The sequence below is a fragment of the Vulpes lagopus genome, chromosome 18, assembly GCF_018345385.1.
Source record: "Vulpes lagopus strain Blue_001 chromosome 18, ASM1834538v1, whole genome shotgun sequence".
NCBI classification, from domain to species: domain Eukaryota; kingdom Metazoa; phylum Chordata; class Mammalia; order Carnivora; family Canidae; genus Vulpes; species Vulpes lagopus.
In genome coordinates, this window is record NC_054841.1 from 23708670 (window position 1) to 23723028 (window position 14359).

General features: G+C 39.4%; 1 protein-coding gene and 1 pseudogene across 2 annotated transcripts in view; both read left to right on the forward strand.

The window, feature by feature from the left end:
• The first annotated feature begins 65 nt into the window (after positions 1–65).
• LOC121477794 (transient receptor potential cation channel subfamily C member 4 associated protein) overlaps positions 66–14359 on the forward strand; it is a 72274-nt gene continuing 57980 nt past the window's right edge. For both annotated transcript variants that reach the window (XM_041732328.1, XM_041732329.1), the window contains exon 1: positions 66–290. In XM_041732328.1, coding sequence (XP_041588262.1) covers positions 123–290 — 168 coding nt within the window. In that variant the 5' untranslated portion in view covers positions 66–122. The remainder of the gene's footprint in view (positions 291–14359) is intronic.
• Positions 10214–10324, forward strand: LOC121478457 (annotated as a pseudogene).

A 14359-nucleotide genomic window follows, 5' to 3' on the forward strand; every position in this document is an offset into this window, starting at 1 on the left:
TGCCACGCGGCTTGCGCCTCCGCCGTCGGCCCGCTGGGGGCGCTGCGGCGACCCCTCCGCCGTCCCGTAGAAATCTCCGCGGTCCCGGGGCCGCTTGCTTCCTGTTTGTCGGACGAGGAGACATGGCGGCGGCGCCGGCGGCTGCTGGGTCTGGGGCCGGCCGAGGGCGACGGGCAGCGGCAACGGTAGCGGCTTGGGGCGGATGGGGCGGCCGGCCGCGGCCTGGCAACATTCTACTGCAGCTGCGGCAAGGCCAGCTGACCGGCCGGGGCCTGGTCCGGGCCGTGCAGGTACGAAGCCGGCCCGGAGGGGCGGGGCGGGGCGGACCGGGCGGGAGCTGGCGGGGGGCCGGAGAAGAGGCCTTTCCAGGCCGCCACAGTATGGGCCCGACCCCTCTTGGCTGGCCGCGGGGCCTTCCTGCAGGCTGTCCGGATGCTGTCAGCCGCCGCGGGGCGGAGGGCAGCAGCCGGCTGGAGGGCCCGGTTAGGGGCCGTGCGGCACTGGGCTGCATCGGGCATCGATGGCGTGTACCAGCCCTGGGCCGGGCTCCTGGATCCTCCCAACCCTGCGCCACGTCTACACATCTGGGAGACCCTGGACGAGTTTGCTTTAGCTTCTAAGGGCCTCGAGTTTCTCCCCCGTGAATTGGGCGGTGGGTCATTATTGCAGCCCCCGAACGGTTCTCAAGCCTATCATAAATGTCATTCTCTCAGAGAGGCCTTTGCTTGACACTACTCCCCACCCTGGTTCCAAAATAGGTCCCCATTGTTATTCGGTCACAGCCCTGAATTCGTTTCGCTCACATTACTTTCTTAGTCTGTAATTACATATTTCTTTGTTGTCTACCCTTTTCTCGCCTGTATCCCATGTTAGGCTGAGCTCCAAAGGGTGCAGGGACTGTATCTGTTTTGCCGACGTCGAACGTCACGGTTAAGAGCGAGGACTTTGGAGTCAGGCCTGGATTCAGAGCCTTGCTTGAACAAGTTACCTTTTGGTGCCTCAGTTTTCTCATTTGTAAAGTGGAGCTGATAATTAGTAACCTGCCTCTTAAGGTGCAATGAGGATCAATGGAGACATTTGTGTAAAGCGTTAAGTGCATTTTTGTTGCTTAGTAAGACTTGAAGGATGATCAGTTAATGCTGTACTTGGTATCTGGCTTATAATAGGGGCCCAGTATATGATTAGTACTTTTTGAATGAATGAAGGACACTGCTTTAGGGTAAGGCAGGATGAAAAGACCTAGGGTCTTCGCTTCCCCCCCCCCCTTCATTCCCAGAACTTAGGTTGCAAACACACCTGTAAAAAACTTAATTTAAAGATAGCTTTTGCATATAAAAACTAATAAAGTGATTGGTGGAGTGGGTGGCAATTGAGTAGATGGGGGAGGGATTGGGAGTGAGATTTTTCACACTATATAGCCATTTCAATATTACTCATATCATTAACAGGACAAAATAAAGATAAAAACTAGGTGGTCTCTGTGTTAGTGGGTTACAGATGAAGAACCAGTTCTGGGTGAGCAGTATTTTCCTGAACATCAGATAATCATAGTTGAGCAACTTTTTCCCCCTTGCGTTCTTCTCTATCTGCCTTCACATCCTGGAAAGACTTGCTCTTTAAACCAGAATGCTTTACCTAGCTGGGTCGTAGAGACAGGCAGAAAGGGAGCTAACTCACCTTCACTGAGTACCTACTTCAGATCAAAGATTGTGCAAGTATACAATGTCTTCATTTAATCTTCAGTCTTTTGAATGAGGTGTCAGGACTCCTCTCAACACAGATGAGGCTCAGAAAATTTAGGTGATCTACTAAACACCCCCCTTTTTTTTTTTTTTTAAAGATTTTATTTATTCATGAAAGATGCAGAGAAAGAAGCAGGCTCCTCATAGGGAGCCCAACTCGGGACTCGATCCCCAGACTGGAATCGCGCCCTGAGCGGAAGGCAGATGCTCAATTCCTGAGCCACCAGGTCCTACTCAACATGCGTCTTGCAAATCCTTTACATTCTGAGGGCAGTAGGGAGCCACAGAAGTCATTTGCCGTAATAAATGAGGCAATTTAGGACACTTAATTTGTTTCCAGTGCTGGAAATTGAAATACTGTTTGTGAGAGCTCAGTCTTCTTCCTCCTCAATCCTGTCTCTGCTCCTAAACTCATGGTTTTAAAGAGTTTTTAGAGTCAGTTAGACTTGGAATGGGAGAAGATTGGAGAAGCTCACCAGATAGAAGGGTGCTAGAATATTCTTGAGCCTGGTTTAGGCTGATTATTGTGGTAATCAGTAGTTGTATGCAGGTGTGAAAGCTCTTTTAGAGGTAGGATGGAGAGATCTTCCTAAAACTCTCCTGATGATAAAGTGGGGAATTTCATCTTTCAGATGTATCCTTTCTTGGTAACTTTATCTCTTCCTTGCCCCCTACACTCCCTTTCCCCACATTAGAGGTAAATTCTTTCCTCAAAGGCATTTCCATATCACAGTAAGCATGCCCATTATGGCATATAGTATACTGGGAAAGACCAGATTGGAAAAAAACCTTAAGTTATGATGAACAAATAACATGAAGTTTCTCATTTTACCCATTTTTAAAAAGATTTTATTTATTTATTCATGAAAGACAGAGAGAGAGAGAGAGAGAGAGAGGGGCAGAAACAGGCAGAGGTAGAAGCAGGTTCTATGCAGGAAGCCCAGTGCAGGACTCGATTCTGGGATCACACCCTGAGTCAAAGGCAGACACTCAACCACTGAACCCCATCTTACACATTTTTTACTTGTACAATTCAGTATTGTTAAGCATATTCACATTGTTGTGAATCAGATCTCCAGGATTTTTTCACTTTCTTAGTCTGAAACTCTTCCCATTAAAAAAACTCCCCTCCCACCCCCTGGCAACTACTATTCTACTTTTTGTTTCTAGGAATTTGATGACTTTCTGTACTTCATAGAAGTGGAATCAAACAGTATTTGTCTTTTTATGACTAACTTATTCCAATTAGCTTAATGTCCTTCATCCATATTGTGGCATGTAACAGGATTTCCTTGAAGAAGACCAGACTTTGAAGAAAGCTGGACCTGGATTGAACCCTAGTTCCATTACTTACTAGTTGAGTGACCTAGGTTATGTTATTTAAACTTCCTGAATCTCTGTTTCCTTATTTCTAAAAAGGGAATCTGATGTTCATAGGGGTGTTCAGAAGAGTAAGTGACATCATATGTCTAAAAAGCTTGGCCAGCGTGAGGCAGATAGTAGATGTTAAGTAATAGTTGCCGTCAACTTGTAGCTATTAGACTGGGCTTCTTAAGGGATTTTGTGTCTGCAGAGCCTGAAACAGTGTTAGGCCCTTGATATCCAGGACTCAGAAAATTGTTTGAATTGAAATACTGTTTGTGAGAGCTCAGTCTTCTTCCTCCTCAATCCTGTCTCTGCTCCTAAACTCATGGCTTTAAAGAGTTTTTAGAGTCAGATAGCCTAGGTTTGAATTCCAGCTCTGGTACATACTTGCTGTCTGTGTTTGGGCAAGTTACTTAATCTCTTTATGCCTTAGTTTCTTCATTTGTAAAGTAGGGCTAATTATGAGACCTAGTCTGTAAGATTGTAGTAAGGATCAAGTGAGTTTATACATATAAAGCACTTAAAATAGTGTTTTAAAACATAGTAAGCATGCTATAAAGGTTAGCGAATATTGTTTAACAAATACTCTATATCCTGATGGATCCTAAATCTGATTTCCATCCAGATTTCTCTCGTTAGCTCCAGATGGGTATATTTAAATATCTTCTCAGCACCTCCACTTAAATGTCTAGTGGGCATCTCAAACATAGTATGTCAAAATTCTTGATTCCTCTTCCACCAAACCTGATTCTCCCCAAGGCTTCCCCATTTCCTTAAATGGTTCTTAAGTCTGGGAGAAGACTGCAGACCACATGATTTAGAACAGACCTGTGCTGGGTGGATTTTAGTGTGTCTTACTTTTTCTCCCATTTAATTTGTCCTCTGTCAAGGTAATAAAGTAATGCTGGTGTAATGCTTTAGTACTTATGGATCCTTTGTACATTTATCAGCACATTTGATCCTTTCAGTAAATTAGATCTTACAAATCCCTTGCTTGAGGTGCCTGGGTGGCTCAGTCAGTTAAGCGTCTGCCTTTGCCTTAGGTCATGATCCCAGAGTCCTGGGATCTAGCCCCACAGTGGGTTTCCTGCTCAGCGGGGAGTCTGCTTCTCCTTCTGCCCCTCCCTCTGGTGGTGTGCATGCGCTCTTTCTCTCTCAAATGAATGAATGAATGAATGAATGAATGAATAAAATCAATCTTAAAACCCCGACAAATGCCTTGCTTAAAGCCTCCAGTGGCATCCCACACAGTTAGAATCAAATCCATGTTCCTTACAGTGGGTGCACCAGACCTGCATAATCAGTAGGAATCGAGGGAAAGGGATACAATAGGCAAACCTTGGGCTCAATGCAGAGTAACTCACACAGGTCATGACCCACCACCCCTAGAGCTAGTGCTTTTGTTTGGCAGTATGATGACAAACTAAATTATGGCATCCTCATTCTCTTTCCCAAATCTCAGTCATTGCTTTCTTTATGATTACTGGCATATCTAAATTCTACATGAGTGTTCATGCTTTTTCTTGAGATTGATGCCTTCTTTTTTTTTCTTTTTCAGTAGGCACAGCTTGTTTTAGCCTCAGCCTATGCATTAGTATTTGTGAAACCTAAGGGTTTAAGTTAATATAGTCTTGCCTGTCAAGGGTAATTTGGGATTGAAAAACCCCAGGATAGGATAAATTCTCATAAATTAAAAATAATAAATACTATTCATTTTAACAGGAAGTTTTTATATTTACAAGCCATAAAATTCACTCCTAACTATATTGAAACAAAACAAATCCCATTAAAGTGGACACAGGTATTCCTTAGTTAATATTTGTTATTAGAATAATGTAACCAAGAATTTCATCTTTGTGAATTATTTTTTAAGACAGGTATTTATTTGCACTTAATATTATAAGACATAAGATATTTTACACTTAGGACTAAACAAATAAGATAAACATTTATGTTTATGGAATTCAGCCATTATTTATTTATTTATTTTAAAATATTTTATTTATTTATTCATGAGAAACACACAGAAAGAGAGAGAGGCAGAGACACGGCAGAGGGAGAAGCAGGCTCCATGCAGGGAGCCTGACATGGGACTCAATCCCAGGTCTCCAGGATCACGCCCTGGGCTGAAGGCAGCGATAAACCGCTGAGCCACCTGGGCTGCCCCAGCTATTAATTATTTAAAAAGAAAAGCAGTAAAGAAAAAATAAGTCAATGAAAATTAAGTGGCTGGAAATGTCACATCCACTGAGCTGGTTGACAGCTTAGGCAGCATGATGTAAGAGATTATCACTGCTATAAACTGTCAAACCACAAGTACTCCAAGAGAAGAAACCCATACAACACCTGCCAGTAATTCAGCTTTGAAGATGACTGGCTTGGTGGTTCTTTCATCACAGTACTCAGCTGTTCACAATGAAAACATCCAAATGATTATTTTTAAATTGGAGTAAATACCTTGTAAGACAGTATAGAAGTGGTAAAAGAAATTCCTTGTGTAGTTGAATATTTGGAATACGATAGGAAGGCACTTGGGTGGCTAAGTTAAGCGTCTGCTTTCTGCTCATGTCATGATCCCTGGGTCCTGGGATCAAGCCCCATGTCATGCTCCCTGCTCAGCGGGGAGCCTGCTTCTCCCTCTCCCTCTGCCCCTTCCCCCTGCTTGTGTGTGTGTGCACTCTCTCTCTCTCAAAAAAACAAATAAAACGTTTTTTTTTTTTGTTTTTTTTTTTTTAAAAAAAAGGAATATGAGGGCAGCCCGGGTGGCTCAGCGGTTTAGTGCCACCTTCGGCCCAAGGCGTGATCCTGGAGGCCTGGGATCGAGTTCCATGTCGGGCTCCCTGCATGGAGCCTGCTTCTCCCTCTGCCTGTGTCTCTGCCTCTCTCTCTCTCTCTCTTTCTCTCATGAACTAAAAAAAAAGGGGGGGGGGAAGCTCTCTGGCTGTCATGAGCCTTGTAACTAAAAATGGCCATGACTTGCCCCACTTTTCACCCCCAAATTCTACCCTCCCCACACAACCAATGTCCACACTGTAGCTATTTGTTTTGCAGGGGAAGGGTCCTACAGGAAACAAGATAGCCAGTATTTCTAAGTAACATGCTTTTAAGGCTATTTCTTGACTTTCTAATTTTAGACATTATTTGTTAGACATTATCTGTTTTCTTCCCTTGTAAAACTAGGATTTAATTCACAACACCTATGACACATATTTCTTTTCATTCTACTAATGTATATATCACAATTTGGGCTGTTGGTGTTAAGTATTTATATGATGATCGCGATGATAACATTGTCTACAGTGGAGCCATAGAGTATAGTGTTTGCTTTGTATGTTATTTTGTTTCTCTTTGAGTTAAAAGCCACCATCCACCCCCCATTTTTTGAATTGAGATCTAAATATAGTAAAATGCATCCTTTTTAGTGTATACAGGCATACTTTTTGTTGTGCTTTGTCTACTGCACTTCAAGAATACTGTATTTTTACAAAATAGAAGATATTGGTGCCATTCTCCAACAGCATTTACTTGGTGTCTCTGTCACATTTTGGTAATGTTCACAATATTTCAGACTTTCATCATTATTATAATCTGTGATCAGTGATTAAGACTGAAAGATCAGATAATGGTTAGCATTTTTTAGCAATAAAGCATTCTGTAATAAAGGCATGTACATTTTTTAGACAATGCTATCTCACATTTAATTGACTACAGTATAATGTAAGCATAACTTTTATATGCACTGGAAAACCAAAGAATCCATTTGATTATTCTATTGCAGTGGTCTGGAACTGAACCCACAATGTTTCTGAGGTATGCCTGTAGTTCTATGAGTTTTGATGAACCCAGTTGTGTGACCACCACTACAGTTAGGCCTTTTATAGACTGTAAATTGCAATGGAACTGTACTGTAGGTAGCCTTTGAGTCTGGCTTCTTTCAGTAGAATAATCTCGTTCTTTTAAAATTTGCTTGCTTTTGTGTACTTATAGTTTAGTACCAAATTCTAAAGCTTTCTTTTTGAAAAAAGAGATCCTTCTTGGAATTCTCCATCTTCCTCCAGTTTGGACTAGTTCCTTGCTAGGACAGCTATACATCTGAATTCTTGGGATTTCCCTTCACCAAATTCAAAGTGTTTTATTTTTTTCATGTTTTTTTTTAAATTTTTATTTATTTATGATAGTTAGAGAGAGAGAGGCAGAGACACAGGCAGAGGGAGAAGCAGGCTCCATGCACCAGGAGCCCAATGTGGGATTCGATCCCGGGTCTCCAGGATCACGCCCTGGGCCAAAGGCAGGCACTAAACCACTGCGCCACCCAGGGATCCCTTTTTTTCATGTTTTAGATCTTTCATGAATCCTGTCTTGGGGGAGTGCATTCTCTAGTAGCCTCCTAAGAAAATGTACATGAGAGGTGGTTTTTTTTTAAAGCTTGCATGTTTGAAAATGTCTTTTATTTTTATACTTGTATATTAAGTTTAGCTGGGTATAAAATTCTAAGTTGGAAGTTATTTTTCCCTTAAAATTTTAATGGTGTTATTCCATTGTCTTTAAGCATTTGGTGTAACTGTTCTGTTTCCCATTCCTTCATATATGACCTATTTTCCCACCTCTCACCCCTTGAAAGGATCATCTCTTTCTCTGGCATTTTGAAATTTAGTCATGGTGACAGTCTTTCTTTTTATTCATTGTGCTGGACATTTTGTGTAGATATACATTAAAATATGTAACAACTAAAAAATATATAACAACTGTATAAAAGTCATGCCTATCACCTGACATTAATTTCCTCTACAAAATGCACTAAATGGGGATGCCTGGGTGGCTCAGCAGTTTGGCTCCTGCCTTTGGCCCCGGGTGTGATCCTGGAGTACTGGGATCGAGTGCCCCATCGGGCTCCCTGCATGGAGCCTATTTCTCCTTCTGCCTGTGTCTCTGCCTCTCTCTCTATCTCTCTCTCTCACTCTGTCTCTCATGAATAAATAAAATCTTTTTTTAAAAATGCACTAAATGTTTTCTTGGGGGGTCATCCTGTTTTTATTCTTTAATTAAAAAAATTTTTTAGGGTCTTCCTATTTTTAAAAGCCATTTTCTTTCCTGTGATTATGTTGGGCTATGATTGTTTTGGAAAACTTTATGGAATAGGGGAGAGTTGAGTTGGTTCTAAAGAATGAGTAGAATTTGCACAGAGTGGTGGAGATATTTCTGGCACTAAGAACAGCACTGAGAAAGTCCTCCCAATTGGCCATTAGAAGACAGGGAAGAGACAGTGAAATGTTTGTATGGGAGATAGTGCAAGATAAGTATAGATATGTTGGGAATGGAATGGGGAAGGTAATATTTTTTGAGCATCTGCTGATGCCATTGTTCAGAGATTTGTTTATTAAATATTTGACCTACAAAAACCTTTATAGTAAGTAATACCACAATACCCACATACCTACTACCAAATTTATGATAGTACCAATATATTTAATGTCCCTTTCATCTCATTCCCTCCCTACCAGAAGTAATATATGTTTTGAATAGATAACATATGCACATACACATACAGGTTACAGAGAAAAGTAAGTCTCCCTTGCAAATAGCCCACCACCCCCTCTGCTAGCACTTTCCAGTTTTGCCTCCAGAGGCAGCTATGGTTACTGATTTCTTGTGTATCTATATAGAGACATGTTAAATTTAGAAAAGTAAATGTCTCTATATATCTTTTTTTTTATACAAGTGGTATCATACTGTATATACTATTGTGCATTTATCTTTTTTTGCTTGAAAATGTATCATAGAGATCCTTCCATAATCAGTACATACAAATCTATTTTGTTTCAGGCATTTAAAAAACTTCTTGTGTTGAAATATAACATAAAAGTGCACAAAAAATGTGTACAGCTCAATGAATAATAAAATCAAATATGTAGCAATCGACCACATGACCTCTGTACCTCTAGTCTACTGCTCTACTTTTCTTTCTCTTCAAATGAAGTTAGTAGCCTGACTTCTAACATGTATTTAGGTATAGTTTTTATGCTTTATATAAATATTTGTTAGATTCATTCATGATAATAAAGCTGTAGTTCAATAATTTTTATTGCTGTATGATATTCTATTAACACACCACAGTTCATTCCACCTTTGATGAGTATCTGAGATCTTTCCAGTTTGGGGCTTTTATGAGTACCACTTATATGTGTATTCTTGTACATATCTCCTGACGCATATATGTGCAATTTCTTTTGGGTCTATACTTAGAAGTAGAATTGCTGGATTATAGGATATGCATGGGTTCAGCACCAGCAGCTATTACTGAACACTTTCCCAAGCAATTGTACTAGTTTATATTCTCACCAGCAATGTATGAGAGTTCATCATTGTTTCATGTTCTCACTAATTCAAGCATGATGTTGCCAGTCTTTTTAAATTTGGCCATTTTACTGTTGTGTGTTGGTATCTCCTTATAGTTTTGGTTTATGTTTCCCTAATGACTAATGAAGTTAAGCAGAGGTCTGTTGGCCATTTGGACATCCTCTTTTGTGGATGGCCTGTTTAGATCTTTTGCACATTATTTTCTTTTTATTGATTTGAAATTCTTTTCATTTCCTGGATATGAGTCTTTATAGTGATGTTTTATAAATATTTCTCTCATTTGGTGGCTTGCCTTTTTAGTCTCTAAAAAGATATTTTGATGAACAGAAGTGCTTAATTTTAATATAGCTCATTGTATCACTGTTTTCCTTTATGGTTAGCACTTTTTTTTTAAGTTTTATTTACTTTTTTAATTTTTATTTTTATTTATGATAGTCACACACACAGAGAGAGACAGAGACATAGGCAGAGGGAGAAGCAGGCTCCATGCACCAGGAGCCCGACGTGGGATTCGATCCCGGGTCTCCAGGATCGCGCCCTGGGCCAAAGGCAGGCGCTAAACCGTTGCGCCACCCAGGGATCCCTTTGTATTCTATTTAAGAAGTCTTTGTCTACCCTATAAAGATCACGAAGAAATTCTGTTTATTTTCTAGAAGCTTTATTGTTTTGCTTTTTACACTTAAATATACGCTCCATTTGGAATTTATTTTTGGATGTGGTGTAAGCTTGTCCATAAAGATATCCAGTTGAGCTTTGTGCAGTGGCGGTATTGTAGCCAATGAGGTTTATCTGAGGCACTATTATTGCTAATTGAAAGATATCCAGTTGACCCCACGTTATTTATTCAAAAGTTGCTTATTCCACCAGTGCCCTGTGGTGTCTGTTTTCATGTGTTTCCTTTTTTTTTTTCCACCAGTCTATTTATCCTTGTGCTAATACCACTTTGCCTTAATTTTTGTAACTTTATTCGTGTTGATTTTGGCTATAGTATATTGAATAGGAGTAACTTCTACTTATCTTCAAGAGTTCCTTAGCTCTTAAGCCTTTTGCCATTTCTGTATACGTCTTAGAATGAGTTTGTACATTTTTACAACAAAATTTTGTTTGGGATTGCATTCAATCTATTGAATACAATACAGTCATTTTCTCCCTTTCCCTCTTCTCCTCTCCTTTCCCCCCTCTTCACTCCTCTTTAACTGTAGATGTAGTATCAAAACAAGATAGATTTTTAAAAATATATTTATTTGAGAAGGTGAGAGAGAAAGCAGAGCAAGGGAATGAGAACAAGAGTAGGGGGAAAGGGACAGAGGGAGAATGGAGCAGCAGACTCCCCACTGAGCAGGGAGCCCAACATGGGGCTTGATCCCAGGACCCTGAGATCATGATCTGAGCTGAAGGCAGATGCATAATCCACTGAGCCACCCAGGCACCCCACAAGATTGATTTTTTTTTTTTCACAAGATTGATTTTTATATCATTTTTGTATTTATATGGCCCTTATATTTTAATACATTACCTTTAGATTCTTTTGGATTGTATATGTGTACAGTCATTTGCAAATTTATCTGCAAATGAAGGTTTTATTTTGACCTTTCCAATCTTAAATTTTTTCTTTTTCTTGCCTAACTGTGCTGCCTGAGTTGAAGGGACATGTTCCTAATCTAAGAGGGAAAGCCTTAAACAATTCACCATTAAGTATGTTTGTTAAAGTTTTCTGTAGATATTATTTGTTCACTTCTTTTTTCAGTTTATGATGTTGAGTTATACAAAGTGCTTTTTCTTCATCAATTGAGATGTTCATATAATTGTTCTTTGTTTTCAGTGTGATGAATTACCTATTTTCCTTTACTTATGTTTTAGATGTCATATCTAAGAAACCATTGCCTAATCTAAAGTTATGAAATTCATGCAGATGTTTTCCTCTAAACGTTTTATAGTTTTAGCTCTTACATTTTAGTTTTTGATCCATTTTGAGTAAATTTCTGTATATGGTATGTGTAAAGCAGTTCATCTTTATTCTTTTGCTTATGGATACCAGTTGTCCTAGCAACATTTGTTGAAAAGACTTTTTTCCCCCTTATTGAATTGTGTTGACATTGTTGTCAAAAATCAGTTGACCATAAATGTAAGGATTTAATTTTGGAACCTCAGTACTATTCCCTTGATCTAGTTGGCTGTCCTTAGGCCAAAGGCTTGATTATTATAGCCTGTAATAAACTTGGACATCAGAAAGTGTGATTCTTCCAATTTTTCAAGACTCTTTCCAATTTTTTCAAGATTATTTTGGCCATCCTGGGTCTCTTGCATTTCCATATGAATTTTAGTATCAGGTTGTCAATTTCTTCAGTGAAGCACCTGAGATTGTTATAGAAACTGCATTGAATCAATATAGGGAGTATTGCCATTTTAGCAATATTAAGTCTTCTAATCTATGAATATGGATAGCTTTCCATTTATGTAGGCTTCTTTTAATTTCTTTTAATGATATTTTGTAGTTTCATTTTACGAGCCTTGTATTCCTTTGTTAAATTTATTCGTAAATGTTTTATTATTTTGGTTTCATTATAAATGGGACTGTTCTTAATTTCATTTTTTGATTGTTTATTGTGTGTATATAGAAATTAGCTAATTTTTGCCTGTCGGGTTTTTTAAAAGATTTTATTTATTTATTCTTGAGAGACAGAGAGAGGCAGAGACATAGGCCAAGGGAGAAGCAGGCTCCCTGTAGGGAGCCTGAGGTGGGACTCCATCCCAGGACTCTAGGATCACGCCCTGAGCCAAAGGCAGACACTCAACCACAGAGCCACCCAGGTGTCCCTGCATATCAGTTTTTTTTTTAATTTTTATTTATTTATGATAGTCACACACACAGAGAGAGAGAGGCAGAGACATAGGCAGAGGGAGAAGCAGGCTCCATGCACCGGGAGCCCGACATGGGATTCGATCCTGGGTCTCCAGGATCGCACCCTGGGCCAAAGGCAGGCGCCAAACCGCTGTGCCACCCAGGGATCCCTGCATATCAGTTTTTATCCTGCAACGTTGCTGAACTCCTTTATTTGCTCTAATAGGTTTTTAAAAAATATTTATTTATCTATTATTTATGATAGACAGAGAGAAAGAGAGAGAGAGAGAGAGGGGGGCAGAGACACAGGAGGAGGGAGAAGCAGGCTCCATGCCAGGAGCCAGATGCGGGACTCAATCCCGGGACTCCAGGATCGCGCCCTGGGCCAAAGGCAGGCGCCAAACCCCTAAGCCACCCAGGGATCCCCTCTAATAAGTTTTTTTTAATGTGGGTTCCATAATATATTCTATATACAAGATCATAGGATGGCAAATACAGTTTTATTTCTTTTCCATCTGGATGCCTTTGTTTCTTTTTCTTACCTAATTGCTCTGGTCTGAATCACTAGTGCAGTGTTAAATAGAAGTGATGAGGATCAGCATCCTTGTCTTTTTTTCTGATCTTAGTGGGAAAGCATTCAGGCTTTCACTGTTCATCATGATGATAGCTGTGGATTTTTGGTAAATACCCTTTATCAGATTGATTACACTGATTAATTTTCATACGTTGAACCAACCTGTATTCCTGCAATATACCTAGCTTGGCATAGTGTATAATCCTTTTTATATGTTCATTTGGTTTGGTAGTGTTTTGCTGGGGATTTTTGTATCTATATCCATCAGAGATATTGGTCTATAGTTTTATTGTGTCATCTTTGTCTAGTTTGAATATCAGGGTAATAGAATGAGTTAGGAAGTGTTTTATGGAAGAGTCTGTGAAGAATTTTTAGTCTCTCTTTAAATGTTTTGTAGAATTTACCGGTGAAAGATCTAGACCTGGGCTTTTCTTTGTGGGTAGTTTTCTTTCCCTTTTTCTTGTTAAATCACTGATTCAGCTCTTAGGTCAGTTTCAGTTGTTTTTGTCTTTCTAGATGTTTGTCCATTTCATCTAGGTTATGTAATTTGTTGGCATATAATTGTTCCTAGTACTTCTTTATGAATGTTTTTATTCTCATATGGTTGGTAGTAATGTCCCCTCTTTCATTCCTGAATTATTTCAGTCAGTATTGAGTTGGTCATTATAACTAAAGTTTTGATTTTATTGATTTTTTTTTTCAAAGAACCAACTTTTGGTTTTGTTGATTTTTCTTGATAATTTGTTTTCCATATCATTTATTTTTGCAATAGTATTTTTTCCCTTTGTTTCCTTATGCTTGTTTGGAGTTTGATTTATTCTTTTTTAGTTTCTCATGGTGGAAGTACAGATTATCTGAAATCTTTTTCTTTCCTTCTTTCTTTCTTTTCCTTTTTTTTTTTTTTAAGAGATTTTATTTATTTGTTTGTGAGAGACACAGAGAGAGGCAGAGATGGGAGAAGCAGGCTCCCTGCAGGGAGCCCAATGCGGACTCGATCCCCAGACCCCAGGATCACACCCTGAGCCGAAGGCAGATGGTCAACTGCTGAGCCACCCAAGCATCCCTCTTTTTCATTTTTAATGTAAATGTCTATACCTGTAAAATTGTAAACACTGCTTTTACTGAGTCCCATGAAACCATGTTTTTTTCTTTTTTTTCCTTTCCAGGAAAGGAAAGATGGTTTCCCATTGTTTTTGTTGCCTTGATTTGAACTAGCTTGAATGATAGGAAATTGCTGATATTCAGTCACTCTTTTACCTACAGAAATGATAATGCCCTTGATTCACTCACACTAATTACTCTCACAAACATTTCATTATCTCTCTATTACTTCTGTATTTTATTTTTACAATCTGAGAAAACAGGCTCAGGAAGGATGATAGTATTTGTCCCAAATCATAGGACTGATGTGCATCAGGATAGACTTAAGATATTATTGAAGACCTGTGTGTCTTGTAATAACAGTCATAAGGTGCTTTT